At 49.2% G+C, this 16146-nt stretch overlaps 1 protein-coding gene across 5 annotated transcripts in view; it reads right to left on the bottom strand.

The window, feature by feature from the left end:
• The window catches only part of SEPTIN11 (septin 11), an 85801-nt gene that overhangs the window by 56120 nt on the left and 13535 nt on the right, over window positions 1-16146 (bottom strand). For all 5 annotated transcript variants that reach the window (XM_069012417.1, XM_069012420.1, XM_069012421.1 and 2 more), the window contains exons 2-4: window positions 5076-5190; window positions 2835-3030; window positions 1634-1820 (exon numbers count right to left, since the gene is read on the bottom strand). In XM_069012417.1, coding sequence (XP_068868518.1) covers window positions 1634-1820; window positions 2835-3030; window positions 5076-5190 — 498 coding nt within the window. The remainder of the gene's footprint in view (window positions 1-1633; window positions 1821-2834; window positions 3031-5075; window positions 5191-16146) is intronic.

Below are 16146 nucleotides of genomic sequence, written 5' to 3'. Positions count from 1 at the left end.
GTCACCAGGAGAGGACAGAGCAGGACATGCAGCGACAGCCCTAAAGTGCCACCAGCCAGCACTCCCAGCAGATCAACTTCCCCAGGGCTGCTGCTGCCAGCAGCACCACCTCCGACAGGATTTCCAGGCAGCAGTGATGATGGCCTTAGAAAGAAGTCAAATGCAATTTGGCAACATGCTACTTCCTGTCCTGTCGTATTCCCCTCCTCATCCAAATTGGCTGGACAGGAAATGCTGTCATATATTATTGCGAGCTGCTCCAAAAAATAAGAAAGGAAATGACCATCTCTGCACATCCCCATGCGCTGCAGCGGGCTGGATCACTGCGGGAGCCACACTCAGACACCAGCCTGTCATGGGCCCTGGCTTGGGCGGTGTCACCAGGGACACTGGAGGGGCAGCAGAGCTGCTGTCACCCCATGGGAGGTGGAAGCAGATGGTCCTTACCCAGCCCCGGGACACACAGGACAGGGGCTGGCAGTAGCACAGGCACGCTTCCCCCACCTGTGTGCCCCCGTGTGCCCCTGGACACCGCTGCACTGCAGGACCAAGGTTCACTCCTCCCTGCACAGCTCTGAGACAAAAGATGAGTTACTGACTGTCTTCCTAGACAGGCTGTTGGCAAGGATAAAGATCCTGCCTTCTTTCCCTTTCTCCTCCCTCCAGAGGGACAGTTTCTGCTTTTGATCTTGCAGGATTTGCTTTTCCCTGCAACAGCAGACAGAAATCGTACTGAGGATAACAGTGATATTGACCTATATGGAGGGATTTCTACTACAGTACTTGAAAATCCTCTTCTATTACATCACTTAATTCTGTTTGGAGTTATTAAATCCCCCTTGGCCAAAAGATAGAACAGGAATGTCAATTAGCTCACTCGAGATAAATCTCCATAACCTTATTTTCAGTTGAAGAGGGCAAGGAACCTTTCTCCATCACCACACAAACCCCAATCGATTGGTCTCTCTAGGAAACAAAGAGCCACTGTCATCACTGATGTCCTGCAGAACCAGGATCCAATGAGCCAAACGTGCACAGTGGACTGATTTAAATTGCTTAATCATGATGGAAAGGAGCACAGAGAAGGCTCAGTTTAGCTACTCAGGCTCTACATTTGTACCTCAGTTATTTTTCCTAGAAGAGGTGAAATCTCCTTTAAACCATGGTTTAAACCAAGCCCACGAGGGTACCGGGAAAAGCAGATGCCAAGTAACATATTTATTCAGATTCTTGTTTATGACATTACAGCTAGAACACCACTACATTTGCCACAGCAAAACAAATCACTGTTTTTGTCTAGCTGGATGTGGTCAGAGCAAGCAGACACAGCACTTCCATTTGTTTCTCACTGATCAGAAAGACAACCTGAACTGTCTTTATTGACTTTAAAAATTAGCTGGGGAGCACGTGGCCAAGTTCCCTACCCGAGGTAGAACTGGGAAAGAGCAGGAGTCCAAACTCGCCATAAATCTCTGCACATGTGTAGCAGAATAATGACCCATTGTAGCAGCCCCCCGAGGTACACTGCTCACACCTTTTGCCTGCAATTCTCCACTACTAAACTCAGACATTATTTCCCTGAGCAGATGGCAAGACAATCAAAGCACTACAGGGTGACACAGGCAGCAAGTACCTTACTGTCGAGCTTCTTCATGGTGACCAAGTCCAGGGACTTGAGCGAGTGTCCGGTGGGAGCGATGAAATACAGGCAGGCGTGGATCCGCGTGTCGTGGTAGTTGAACAGGGATCGCTTGATCTTCAGCTCTTCCTGCAGGTAGGCCTCGAACTGTGCGTCGATGTATTCTACTATAGGCTTGTAGCTGGAGAGAGAAGGCACAGAGAAAACCAGGCAATTGGCTGCTGGGACCACATGGGATACTGACAGACACCCAGGAAGCTTCAGGGGTGCTCTGTTTGGTACAGGACCTGTCCCACCAACCTAGAGTCCCCTCCTTCACAAGGATGTGTTTACACTTGGTGCACAGGCAAAGCATAGCAGACCTGACAGCCCTGGATTTTAGGTGCATGGAAACAACACAAGACTGCTATCCTGAAAAACAACATATTTGGCAGTCTCTCCAACTAAAGTCTGAGCTGCTGCTCCGCTAATCTCCCTGAAAATCATCTAACATGAAATCATGACCTACCCCCTAGCTTGTCCAAAACCTCATCATCTTAAAAGAGGGGAGGGAGAGTCACAACATAAGAAGGACTTCTCAGGAATGGAAGCCTGTGAGCAAAGCTCAGAAGACAAGTGCACCCTTTGTGGGCTTTTGTGGGATCATTTTGCTGGAAAAAAACATGCTTGTGCAGTGTAACATGCCCTGATCTGATTAACTGCTTGTGCTTCTGGAAAGAAAACTGTTTCATGTTCCATCAAGGGCAGCTTCATGGATACCACTAGGTGGGTCTGTAAAATGACTGCGGCTCTGGTTTCCTGGCTTATGGAAATTCTGTCTCTGACCATAAGACCCCAAAAACCTCAGAGACATGTGCAAAGAAAGCAGTAAGGTGTCACATTGGGAGAAATACTAGACAAAACCCCATTAAAAAAGCGGAGCAAAGGAGGACTGGGAAGCCCCAAACTGGAGCACAGAGCAAATCCCACCCACCACAGCCATACGTGACAGGACACAGCAGGAGAATGAAAGCTCTCCCAAAGCCCTCCTGCCCTGGGCCTGCCCTTCCCTCCACAGGGTTAGGCTGGAGCAGCATCGCTTGTGGAACTGGGAAACACCCCCAGAACAGCAAGGGACCTGCTGCGCAGAGTGAGGCCCTGGTGACCTCGGAGGGCATCAGCACCAGGATTCCTCTCCTGGCACAGCTGGGTTTACCTGTCATCCTTGTTGATCTGATCACCAAACCCCACTGTGTCCACAATGGTCAGCTTCAGGCGGACATTGCTCTCCTGGAGCTCGTAACTCCTGGCTTTCAACCTCACGCCGGGCTCGTTGTGCGTCGCGGGCTCACTCTCGAACTTGGTGTTGAACAGAGTGTCCATCAGCGTCGACTTGCCGATGCCAGTTTCACCTGGGCAGACAGAGAAGCATCAGGATGGTGCCACTGCTCTCCCTTACCTCTTTCTCTGGCACCTTCACCATGTTAAGGAGTTATTCCACTTGGGTAGCAGTGGAATTAGGCTACATGCACGTTGCTAAGCAAGACAATCCCTGCGGGAACAGATGTCTTTGGAGACAGTCCCCATCTTTACCAGTGCCCCAGGACTGACCTAGGAACTTTCTTTATGGAAGCAAGTTGTAAATTCTCTTAACTCCATGTCTGATTCCCTGATTTTGTTTCAGCTTTTTTAAGGCAGTTTTGTTGTTTCAAGATCATCCAAAACCCATAGCGCAACTTAAGACAATAAAAATCTGAGACAGAGAACTATATAAATTCTTAAAAAACAAGCAAGCACACTGCTTAAATATCGACTTTTTAAACTATTACAGTTTCACTAATCCCCAGTGCAATTAGTAACACAGATGAAAGCATTAGCCTAAATCCCATTTTTCAGTCAAAATTGTTTGTTTAGCCATTATACTCTCAAACAGCTATTGCTACCCATGCTGTGAGCAGGGGTGGGCTGAGGCAACTCACGTGGAAAGCCAAGTCCTAAACTGATGGCACAGACTGCCCATGGCTGAAGCTGTGAATTTTAGGGAGCTCCTGACGTGAACTGCTGCGTTCTGTGCCAGATAGGCTCTGCAGCATTTCACATGCCAGTGGCAAGTCTCACATTACAACACCGAAGTTAATCGTGTCCTCTGACAAATAACAATTTTAAATAATAATTCTTTTCACACGTGAGATTTCTCTTCCTTGGCCAATTGCAGCAGTTTGTGTGAAACTTTAATATGGGGTGAAAATCGGTGGACAGGCATGCTTCACAAGAGAAAAAGAGGTGGATCAAATTGCTAATGGAGACATATTAAGTCACGATAAGAAAGGCGTATTTACTGCAAGACAGAAAGGCAATTAATTGATGCCATTTTGATCAAAGAGCTGCCTGCTAATCGGGCTGTTCCCTGCTGGATTGAAATGGTTTCATGCTGCTACGAGAGTCACGTGAGGGTTGGGAGCTTGAGTGTGCAGAAGTGCAACTGTTCTCTTATCTCCTCCTTTCACACGCAAAGCTACAGAGAGGAGTCGCGTTTGCCAGATTTCTTTTCAGGCAGCTCACAGAAATTCTCAATTTGCTGTAGAAAAATCACAGTCAGAAGGCTGGGGGTTTTTCCAGCTAATTAATGTAACTAATTAGAAGGGACAATACTTCCCTCTTGGAGGCTTAAATGAACAATGAATGGAAAGATGATGTTCGCTGCCGGCACTGCCAAGCTAAGAGAAAAACCCAGCAGTTTTGTCCATTCACAGAACCAGATTCTGGGTTCACTGACAAGCCAAAGCTGGCTTGGCTCACAGCTCCCTGGGGCTGAGCAGTGGATTTCTGACTGTGGAGTATCCACAGAGTACCAAGACAGCAGCTAACTCCCTACAGCCAAGACAAGATGTTGCCTCCTCATATTTCACCCTCTGAACAATGTGGGAAAAGTAACTCAGGCTATAAAACCAACTTGCAGATTAAATACAGCAGAGGACAGGTGACAGGCTTTGTTCTCCAGCACATCATTTAGAGACTAAAAATGGTATCGTTTCCAAGTGGAGAAACTAAGAATGTAAGGAGACAGGCAAACCCTGGAAGGGAAGGAATGCAATGTGGTGAGAAACAGCCTCCACACCCAACCTAGCGAAAAGCAGATTTAAGTTAACATCCTTTTAAAAATACATTTAGTTCCCAAGTTCACTCGGTTTCCTTAAGGGCAGCCTTTGGGGAAAGCAGAACCACTGAATGATCAAAGGGACAGATTTTAACAGCTAGAAATTTCCGTGCTTTGACACGGGGGACAGGGTAGAGAAAGGGGAAAGAGGAATACCAGATTTCACTGTGGAGCAACTCTGGGAAGACAACTGTCACTTCCCTGCCAGTATGGTCCGCAGTGGCTCAGCCCTGCCCTGGGCAGAGGGAGAAGGTGTCAATGTGGAGCCGTGCCCCCTGAGGGCCCAGCAGGGTGACCTACCCACGCAGAGGATGTTGAAGCAGAAGCCCTGTGACGTTGACTTGTTGACCAGCTGGTCCGGGAGGCTGTCGAAGCCCACGTGGCCAGACAGGGACAGGTTCCTGAGGTCATCGTTCTGTAAGACCCAAAAGAAAAGCATTTAACAGGGTTGCAACACCCCTGTCAGGGAAGAAGTCCTGTCAGAACTGTGTTAAGGACACAGAGGCCTTTGGAACACAGGACCTGTGTCTTGGGTTTTTGTCCCAAATGCACTCTCCTTTTCCTTCTACTCATCTCTGCTTCTGGGGCTCAGGAGCTAAAACGTCCCCAACTCCAAGGCAGGCAAACACCACCACACTGGTTCTCCATGCCTGTCACCAATAGATCATGATTCTTTACCAATTTGCAACACCCAAACGCTGTTTCTGAGGCCCCAGAATCCCATATCCCTAGGGTTATCCTAAGATTATTTAGGCAGACACCTGGAAAAGAGTAGAACACAGTCAGAGCCGTGAGCTGACCAGTTCCTGTTTAGTTGCTGAAGCAGCTGAGGCTGCCTCCTCCGTGTCCACTGCACAGCTACACAGCAGAAACCAGACAACCTCCCACTTCAGAACTTCCCCAGCAGCATGGGAAATTCCCCAAACTTCCCAGTGGGTCTGGCTCTCTCAAGAAGCACACTGAGGAGTGACCGAGGTTGTGATATGGCCCTGCGTGCAACCCCAAAAGCTATGCCTGATGAGACACCTGTGTAGGTGAGCAGAGAGCCAAGGCAGGGCTCTCCTTGGCTCCGTGTGCCACAGGGAAGGAGCAGCTCTCAGACTTTCTCTATCCTCCCAGGACTACAAGGGAAATGCCAACACTCTTGCCCTTTTCCTGCAACCCTTCGGCATGGCCACAGCAGGACACAGATAGCAACAAGGCCTCTAGAGCCAGCTGAAACTCTTTCCAGCTTTTCCAGGCTTTGACAGGAAGGGAATAAAGCGAGCATGCTGGTCTGCCACGCCCTGGTTTACAAATAACCTCATCTGACACGAGGTGAGGAAGCAAGGCACCATTCCCAGTATTTCCTACATGACCTACAAAGTCCCTGGTGCTGCCTCTGCATGTCCTCAGCAGAAGAAGCAGCCAGGCCAGGCCGCCAGAGGTGCCAGTCACCCCTCATGACCCGCTCCCCTCCTCGGGGGCTTCAGCTGACAACATCCAACACCCCAAAGCTGTTCTGCGAAGGGCAAGAGGGCAGCACAGACCTTGCAGAAAGGAGGTTTGAAACAACCCCCAGATTGTATTCGGGACTTCCCCAGAGCAGCTGTATGGCAATCCGCAGAGAAGCTCGGAAAAACAAGCTGGCCCAGTCACCTCTTCCCAAGTCACAGTCATGCCAAGGTCCCGAGCACAGTAAAACAAGCAAACAAAAAACCCCTACAAACTTGGTAGACCTAGAGTGGCTCAGCTGTTATTTCACATTTTTCTCCTGAAGTTTGCTGTCCTTAACTTGGAAGATACTAACCTTTCTCCAAACCCAAACATTTCCAATGGCGTCACTCCACCAAGGCCACAATAAACTACAGTCGTGGGCAGTCTCAGCCTGACTTAAAGGTGCTGGAAGCACCAATTTCTTTCCACAGCATCAGTGGGCTTTTGAGCAGACATGGACAACTCTTTTGTACTTCAAGTGAGAATCAGAAGCAGAGGATGACTCCCCACTCTCTGCACAACTGCCGAGCAGCTTCACTTCCCTCCTCAAAACATAATAGACCAGTCACCAACTGCAGGGAGAAACAAGTTACATCTGGGCTGAGTGCTGATGCAAATAGACTCAGACCTAGAAGAAATACAAAAATTCCCTGAGAAAAGCAACATCTCCAAGTGAAAATGTCTCTCAGTCTGTGCCAGAAGTTTGGGCAAAGGGCTCCTTTCTGTGATGCTGACACACAGAGCCTGGCACCTGTGCTAGATACCAAGCCCTCTCCTAGGATCTAAACCAGGCTTGTCCGTAGGCAAGTGCCAATTTACCAGCCTGTTCACCTCCATCCCTCTGTGTACTGGGAGCTACTCACTAGCAGCACACCACAGAAGCTCAAGGTGCTTAAGAGATGCCACCTCCTTCACTCAGGCTGGGTAAAGAAAAACCACACAAAAAAACCCATTACCTCATTCACCCACAACAGGGATTTCCCTGGAAAAGGCCCTGGGATTGACGAATGATGTGAACAGGTTAAATGAAGTATTTGTAACATTAGTACTTTTTAAAACATGGTGGGCTTGGGTTTATGATCAAGTGAAGGGAGCTCGGAGCAGATCCCAGAAAGCAGTAAGTGCCCATGACTCACAGGCTCCACGCAAACTGGTGGGTGTTGAACATCTCTCAGCACAGCACCAGTATCTCTTTCCCTGATATATTTTGGGAAAGCAAGTACTGCCTCATCATCAGTTGCTCAGCAGGAACAGGAGTTAGACTCAGCTCTTGCATCTGTGTCAGTTATTTTTGCTGCAGACCTTCTCTGGTTTATTTCCCTCCCCTTGCTTTTTTTTTTTCCTGCAAGTGGCAAACATCAACACTGGAATAAACAAAAACTATCTCTGCACTTTGCAATGCCAAGTATTTTTCACAGGCTGTGCTGCGCAACAGGAGACAAGAGCAGCCTGATATCTGCTCAAAACATCAAAACACTTGTGAAAAGATCAGAGGCCTGAGGCACAGGCAGAGACGAAACACAAACCCAAGCATCCACCTCCCCCAGTGTTCCCAGGATGCAGCGCATCTCCCTGAGTAGAGCAGACACAGAAAATAGGTGCAGTTCCGCACAAGAATCACAGATACACGTTTTGGAGGAGGCAGGAGAGCCAGAGGAAGTTGATTTCTAAATCTCTCCTCCACACACAAACAAAGCCAGTTCTGCAGCATGCAGATGGCCTTGGGAAGCTGACACATTTCTGCAGGAGCTGCAGGATGCTTTTCTCCAGAGGAAAGAGGTGCACACACTGCATAACCACTTACCACTGCAGCCAGGCCTCTGCTCTCGCTTTCACCTCTTCAGGGGGATAGCTCTATCCACAAGGAAAGGAGGTCTCTGCTGGATAGCAACCAGCCTGATTGCTCAGGGTATCAGTAGCTGAGCAGGCAAGTGATTCATGCTTTCGATCTGGCAGAACAGAAGTATTGTAACAACAAGGGGACGCTAAGTCAGATGGCCCTCCAGCTGGGAATTGCCATGACAAGCTCCTGAGCATAGTCAGTGGGCTGGGTTTGATCCCAACTGAGTCATCCCACTGAGAACTGGGCACCTCCAGCTGAAGAGCAGTCAAAGGCTGACACGGCTCCTGCTCCACCCCAGAGCCCCTGTGTGCACCGGTAAGCCCCAGGAATGCCACAAGAACTGATTTCTTCATCCTGCCACATGGCTCCTCTTCCAGAGGAAGTCAGCAGTGCTGCTCAGGTGCTTCAGCCCAAGTGGAAAGGCATCTCATCACCCTGCCACATTGCCTTCTTCCCAAGCACATCCCTCATTTTCCCTCAGAAGATGAACAGAGCTCAGCACAACTCCTCCCTTTCCCCAGCACCGCACCGAAACATCCTGCTGGCCTAAAACAACTTCTCAGGAGTCACTCACAGAAACACAGTGCAAGGAGATGCCTTGGTAACCACAGACAAGTAGCAGTGTCTGAAGTACCGACCTCTTACAAGCACACTAAAGGAGTAACTGGTTGGCAAGTACGTCTCCTTGTTCCCACCCTCAGGATCCATGGAAAGGTTCAGCATGTGTAAAACTGAAGCTCCACAGACTCCTGGAGAGATCAGCCAGTTTGCACCAGATGTGCTGCTAGACTTGGGTGCCTGGGTGTTCTCACATGTCAGAGAGCTTAAGACATCCCAAAAGCTGCCTGTATTTTTAAATTCTTCCTTAAGACAGTCATGTCTCCTTTACTGAACCCCACATTACAGGGCATCGCTTCCCTCCCTCTTCCCATACCATCCATGAGCAGGAAGTGATTCTGAATGTCCAAAGCTAATTGCTAACTCCTACAAAAACTACGGAGTAACATGAACAAATAAATGCTTGTTTCTTGGGAAAGATGCTGATCACTTGACTTCTCTTTGCAGAGAGCCCTGCGAGGCATCCCACAGTCAATATTTCTTGGATCAACAACAATCTTTGAGCTGCTGTTATCACAGCTGCTGGTTTTAACTGCAGCAGGGGAAGGGAAGGGGTAAGTGAAGCAGACACAGGCCCCCAGAGGCACAGCATCTACTACCTACCATCACAATAAAGAGATTGATTGTCAGGAACCCACACCCCAGTACTCCTCATTTTAAGGGCTGAAAAAATGCCTTCCAAAAGACAAGAAGTGGTTTGCAGTCTCAGAACCCTGTCAAGGCTCCTTTAGATCTGTTTTTCTTCACACATTGGTGGCAACGGTTTCATAGGTCAAGCAATGCTGTAATGGATGCTCTGTGGCAAACAGTGGGTTTTGCCTGGACGGGAATCAGTGAAGCTACATAAAACAATTCAGCTGATGAGGCACGTGCAAGGAGAGTCAGCTCATTCCTCCCAAGCCACAACGGCTTGGCAGAGCCAGCAGGAATAAAGGGAAAGCTACTCTCCTTGTTGGAGTCAGGAACAGTATGTCTGTGTATGGATGGGGAGCTGGAGATAAAGGTGGGTCCCGTGTCACTCCTCCAGAGGCAGCACAAAGCAGAGCTGTGTCCTTATGCTTTCAAAAGTGTCTGGCAGCTGATTGGAGATAAAGCGAAGTTACTCCTCTCCCAGGCAGGAAAAAAGTCCCACTCCCAAAAGGCCAAGGAGAGTTCCACAAGGACACCTCCATTCATTGTCCCACTCGCCAGTCTGCTCTCCTTGCCCAGGATGGAAACCATGATGGTGGCTATTCCCCAATCCAAGAAAGCTCCTGGCTGAGCCCCTTTTGCTTTAAGATTGCTGGCAAAACATTCCCCTTGGGCCCCTCCTGGCCCACTGCTGCTGGCAGCTGGGGGTCAGCTTCACACGGCCTCCCAAGAGTTAAAGAAAACAAAAACGAGCCTCAAATTCAAGAAGGGAAAAGGGCTGGTATGCAAAATATTGAGCTCAACCCCAAACATGAAGCAAGCGTTTAGTTATTTGAGGCCACACAACTAAGGAGGCACCTTTAAGAAATTCTAAAAGCTTTTACTGTTGTCAGCAGCTCAGACCAGCAACATTTTTGACCCATTACTAGGTCACATCATCTTAGATGCTGCATCCAAAGCCAGGGACCTCAGGGATAGTTTAGTCTGCTCAGATAAAAAGCAGCTCAGGCAAGAGCAGAGAGCACAGAAGCAAAAAGCAGTCAGCAAGAGACAGATCTATCCCCCTCCCAGAGTTAAACCCAAGAGCTGGTGGCCCTGCCAGCAGGGCACCAAGTATTCCCAGTGTCTATGCCAGAGCCAAGCTCTCCGTTCCTTGAAACAGCATCCGTAATTCCGCTCCCCTTCCCTATACAGGGTTAAGGGATGGTCAAACCCTTAACTGCTGGACAAACGAATTTATGAATAGTATGGGAAGAACAAGGAAAACAAGAACAACTCCCTTCCCCACCTTGCATGCAGGGATGCCAGAAGAAAAGGGCTGATATCAATCAATCAGTTAATCAGTCAATAAAGACAGGAAGGATGTCTTGGTTGCTGTTTCAGGGTAGGACAACCATCAGTGTCACCAGCAGAGGAGGGGGAGTTCCTGTCTCCATGCTGCTGCTGGCTGGCTGCAGGCTCGGACAGATGTCTGCACAAGCTACTCAAGTCTGGGAGGTCTTTAGTTGTTTTTCTTCCCCCCTCCTTTCTTTTTCCCCCTTTTCTCTCAACAGGGAGAGCAGACCCCTGTGGAAGGCATGTTCTCATTCTGTACATTAACGTGTCAATCAAACCATGAAGATTTGTGCCTCCCTCCCTGCCACCAACCCACCACTGACTCACTGCTGCAGCTATTGTCCCTGAGGGATGGACTGCAGGAAACCATCTTGATCTTCCTGGACAAAAGCTGGCACCAGCTGCAGCTGCTTAGGGACACACAGCTTCTCACTAGTCCCCTGCCCCAGCCCTCCAGCAACGTCTACAACAATAGCAAGGAGCCAGGTCTCTACTCCCAGTAAAAGGGAACACTGTCAGCAGAGTTATGCCATAGCTGGCTCCCTTGCTCATACAACAGTGAGGACACAGGCAACACAAAAAGGCTCTCCCTAAATGTGCTGGATTTTGCTTTTAATCCCCAAGAATCAGTGCAGCAGAAAAGGTTATTCTGTGGGATGAAGGCTGGAAGCAACTTGACCAACAAAGCACTGGGCAACAGCAGATGGGGAAGGGCAAGTGCAGGACTTGTGCTGCTCCCCCTCGCAGAAAATACTGCTCTACAGATAAAATCTCATGGATCTGGGGAATCATCAGCCAAGGGAGGCTGCCAGTGAGACCAAGCAATGGGCTCCCCCCAGGAGGCCACCAGACGCTTGGTGACGCTGGACACAACTTCCACCGGCACAGGCAGCAACACACAGGAGTGATGCTCTCTCCAGGGCTGGCTCCCTAAGTGAAGGGGAGGATGACACAGGGAACAGCAAGCAGGCATCACAAGCTGGTCCCTGCTCGGGTGCAGCCCACACACACCGAGCCTGCCAGAGGCCAAGCCAACGTGCCCCAATCCCAGCTCCCCCAGCACGAATGCCACAGGGGACGGGAAGCACACGGCCCACCTCCCGGACACGCAGCACCAAATATCCTGGTTTCCAGTGCCTGCAACTGCGAGTGTTAGCCCTGCCACACGGCAAGGACACGCTGCCTGCAGTCCATCAAGCCGCCGCTGCTCCCGCACCTCCGGGGCACGCCGGCGGAGAAGTGAGGGGAACTGCTTACATTGGCAAGCTGCAGGAACTCGGCAGGAGCATGGAGGAAAAAGGATACAGTTGCATTCTTCTGGAAAGAGGGAAGTCAGCAAAATCTGACAATTCAGGAGTGGCTGCAGAGTGGGGACGAGCATTTGTCTTCAGGCAAAATGTTTGGCTAAAGGTCAGCACAAGCTCAGAGCACTCACAGTTCCACGTATGCCAAGAACTGACATAAAAGACATTTTCCTCCATAGGTTTCCAAAACCCACGGACCTTTCTATTTGGAGTAAAAGTGACTAATGCTTCTAACAGCCCCTGATGTCACAAACTGCTAACCAGCAAAAGAAAAAAAAGCTGGACTTCAGGGATGATAAGGACCATATGTGCATTCCAGCAAGGCTTGTAAACTCACTGAAGGGAAAAGAAAGAAAAAAGGAGAGAGGAAGGAAGGGGGGGAAAAAAAAAAGACATAATGTGACAAACAAGAATGAAGACCATCCAAAGGCAGAGCCCAATGAGAACCAGATGCTCTCTGCTTCTCTGGCCAATCTCTCTCCTGACAGGAGGACGACGTGCAACCGCCTCCCTGACCGCCTGTGTGAGACTGAGGGGATAAAATGGGAGCTGCTGCTCAGTGCCAGCTCCCCACACCAGCCCGCTCCACTCCCCCTGCTTCAGACGACAGCGCATGGTTCATTGCGATTCCCTGCCACACACAGGGAAAGGCAAACCCACCCCCTTGAGCATCCCCAGCCATTGCCTCAGCCAGGCACAGCGGAGAGAGCTGGAGGTTCCTTCACGTGAGCCCTGAGTGAAACACTGCACAGTGACACGACACCGGAGTCAGGCTGTGACTCCAGGAGAGCTGACACCCGCGACGAGCGGAGAAGGTCCAGTCTTTGTTAAGACTTGAGAACAAGTCACCTTAGGAGTTAAAAACAACCCTGATCAGAAGGACAGAAGCCAGCTGGGAGACAGCAGGAAGGCATGTTGCTATATGGCCATAGAAATACTTTCCTCTCTTTCAGTTCTTTGCCCTTTTCCAGCCCTTCTGGCTGCACAGTCCCACACTACCACAGACACAGTCCAGCAAGGCAGGAGAGAGGAAAAACCCAACAGCCATTTCCTTCTGTATTTCACTGTCATGCACTTAAAATAGCCTTGAAACAGCTGCACCACGGGCTGTTAAGTCATTGGATCTATACTGTGTTAAAAGCTGGAGGCACAGCCCGATATGGGACCGGACACAGAGGGAAGGGTGATACATGACCTTGGCAAGATTCCAGTTATACCCACAGAGAGACCTTTTGCAGGGAGCTCTCTGGGACACTGCCCCCAGGCAAAAAAAGGCAGAATTAAGACAAATCTGGTAACAGAACATCTGACCCCATTGCCAGGTTCTCCTCCAACCTTCACCAGTCTTCCACCAACTCCAGTCTTGCTAGGGTTGTGAACACAACCAGAGCACAAGACAGATTTTGAGAAAGGAAAGCAGCCCAAAGGGCTTGCTTACGAAGCTGTAACAAGGCAGCGCTGTTCCAATACCTGACTCAAATTAAGGGCCATTGGGACACGAAAAGCAGCAGCTTTCCTTGAGGTGGCAAAGGCAGAGCCCAGCAGGGCTGCCTCGCAGTTCCCTAACCCCACGTGTTCCTTCCTGAAAAGCTGCAGCCGCACATCAAGGGCACGTTTTGTCAGCTCCTATTCAACAAGCTCCAGGACTGGAAGGTGCCCCAGATTGTGCTCTGGATCATTAATTATCCCTGGGACTCACAAGCAGGATTCAAGTAATACCGTGCCCCCCGGCTTGCTCAGAGGCAGGTGGGGGACACTGTGGCTGCCCGGCACACAGACACGCTGCCAGGGTCTGCACAGACCCAGTTCCCAAGCAAGCACCAGAGCTGTGTCTATCAAAGCACAGATCTTCAGATCATTTACTTATTAGTTCTCCGGATTCTGGACTAAAGAGTCCAGATTTATCACAGTAGCTGCCTTCGCACCTAAATCCTGAGGTAACACAGATGGACATACACACATGGCTTATCGCATGCCCAGGTACCACAGCAGCGAGTATAAATGGGCCCTAACTTCAAACTAACCATCACCTACCTCCTTGAAAAATCCCTACCAGGGCTTTTAGAGTCCAAACAAGTGCTAGATACACAGGAATTCCCCAGAGAGACTTTACTGGTCCAGCATTACCACGGAAGCGTCAATCCAGTTTCAACTGGATTGAAAGAGCTGGCTCAGACCAGCTCTTCTTAAATTCATTTGCAATGTGCACATGCATATACAGCACTAAGGTTATGAAGTAAAAGGCCAGAGAAAACAGCTTGGGTTTAGCCAAGCCCAGTGTTACCACTCTCACCAGCAACGGGTATGCTCGAGTCTGATTCCGACCAAGTAACCAGAAAACAACAAAGCAAGAGAACCAGCTTTGAATGAGTTCATGGCACGGTCTAATATGCTGAATGTTGAGTCACAGCCCTCACAACTGCTTCAAAAAAGGGAAACAGAACACACAGAGCCCCTTATGGCACACAGAGCTCTTCTAGGGTGCCACAGAAGTCCTTCAACACGAGTAAGAAAAGGTCAGCGATCAATAATTATTGAAAATTACAAATACTGTTTGCCTTAGCGCAGAGTTTTTCATCTTCAGCAAGAACAAAAGTGGAATTAAATTGGACTGAACCTGCACACAGAGGAAAGGGTGAAGGTTTACTCAATTATTTGGCTGACAGTTTTGGAAATACTAGTCCATAGACTTTGAGCTCTCAACTGACTCAAAGCATATGAAGCTCCCCACTTGCCCTCTGCAAGTCCTGGTTTTCCTGCCTTAAACAGGGAAAGCCAATACTAAAATTTTTGTGAATAGGAGCAATTCTATATTTCAACTAAACTACTTCCTTCCCTCCACCTCACTAATTCCAAATTTTTGTGGTTACCTTGGAAGACTATGTTTTATCTTTCCAAAAAACTTCATTGGCCAGAGTTCCTCCAGAGGAAAGGACATCTGATCTAGGTCTGCAGCATAGCCATAACACTGGGATTGTTAGGAGGAGATGGGACTAGAAGGCCACCCTACATCAGGTTTTTTATCCTCCTTGTGTTTTGCTGCACTGATAACTGCTACAGAAACTTCACATTTCTGGAGCCGACAGAGAGTGCAAGACAAAACATACTTCTCACATGCAGACCACAGACAGGAATGTTCCCACAGTCCTCTCCGTATCCATCACTTGCTAAGGGGCAGGACCACAAAGGCGTGTGATGGCCACTACAATCCTGGTGATGCTCCAAGTCATAAAGAGTCCCTGGACAGGATACCGGCAGTTGCCCAACATACACTCCAAACCGCCTGAACTCCATAAATGCACGGCTAAATAAACATTTACAGCACCAGAAGAAAGGATTAACTCTCTACTCACAAGGAATCCAAGGATTAGCTTTACAGCTCCGGTTTTTGAGTTGTAGCAGAGATAAACCTTTCATTCCAGAGATTTAAACCAGCTCCCAGAAGCATCAAGAGTCCCACGCTTCCCCACGCCTATGTTCTCGAGTTTATCTTGTTCCTCCCCATCCCCGAAAAGGGGTACGGCTTTCCTTGCATTCCAGCTTTTGGGGACAAAGTAACACAGCATGAAGGACGTGACAGAACAAGTCCCCACCACAGCACAGGCCACCAAGGTCTCTGATGCAGCACAGCTGAACTCCCTCTGGCAGCTGAACATCTCTGTCCTTTCCAAAGTACATCCTCAGCCTCCCCTGCAAACACACCCCAGCAAGGAAATGCAAAGCCCACGGTGGCCTCCAAAGACAGCTCAGGCAGCAGCATCACCCTACAGGAAAAGGGTTTTTCCACAGGAGATGAGCCCGGGCACTCCTGTGCAGTGGGAAAGGATCTTTCCCTCAATTACAGGCAATGACACCCAACATCAGACTTGTCCAACAAGCCCCTTTTGCAGGGGCCTCTTTTCCAAACACTTCTATTACTGAGGCAGGAATTCCTGGGCAAGAAAATAAAAAAAGTCATTGGTGCGAGTGGGATTTTATTGTAAAGGCAGTGAGACCACAGCTGAGCAGATGCAGCAGGCTCCAAGCTGTGTGAGCACAGCTTCCACCCCACAGCTGGATCCCGGCAAGAGGCAGTGGCACAGCACCAGGGATTTTAAGCAGGTTTAGAGCAGATTTATTAGTGTAATCCTAATAATGCAAATAAAGTCAGATGCAAAACTGGCAT

This window comes from Aphelocoma coerulescens, chromosome 4 (genome assembly GCF_041296385.1).
Source record: "Aphelocoma coerulescens isolate FSJ_1873_10779 chromosome 4, UR_Acoe_1.0, whole genome shotgun sequence".
NCBI lineage: Eukaryota > Metazoa > Chordata > Aves > Passeriformes > Corvidae > Aphelocoma > Aphelocoma coerulescens.
Note: the sequence above shows the minus strand (reverse complement) of the source record. Positions and strands in the feature narration are given on the sequence as shown.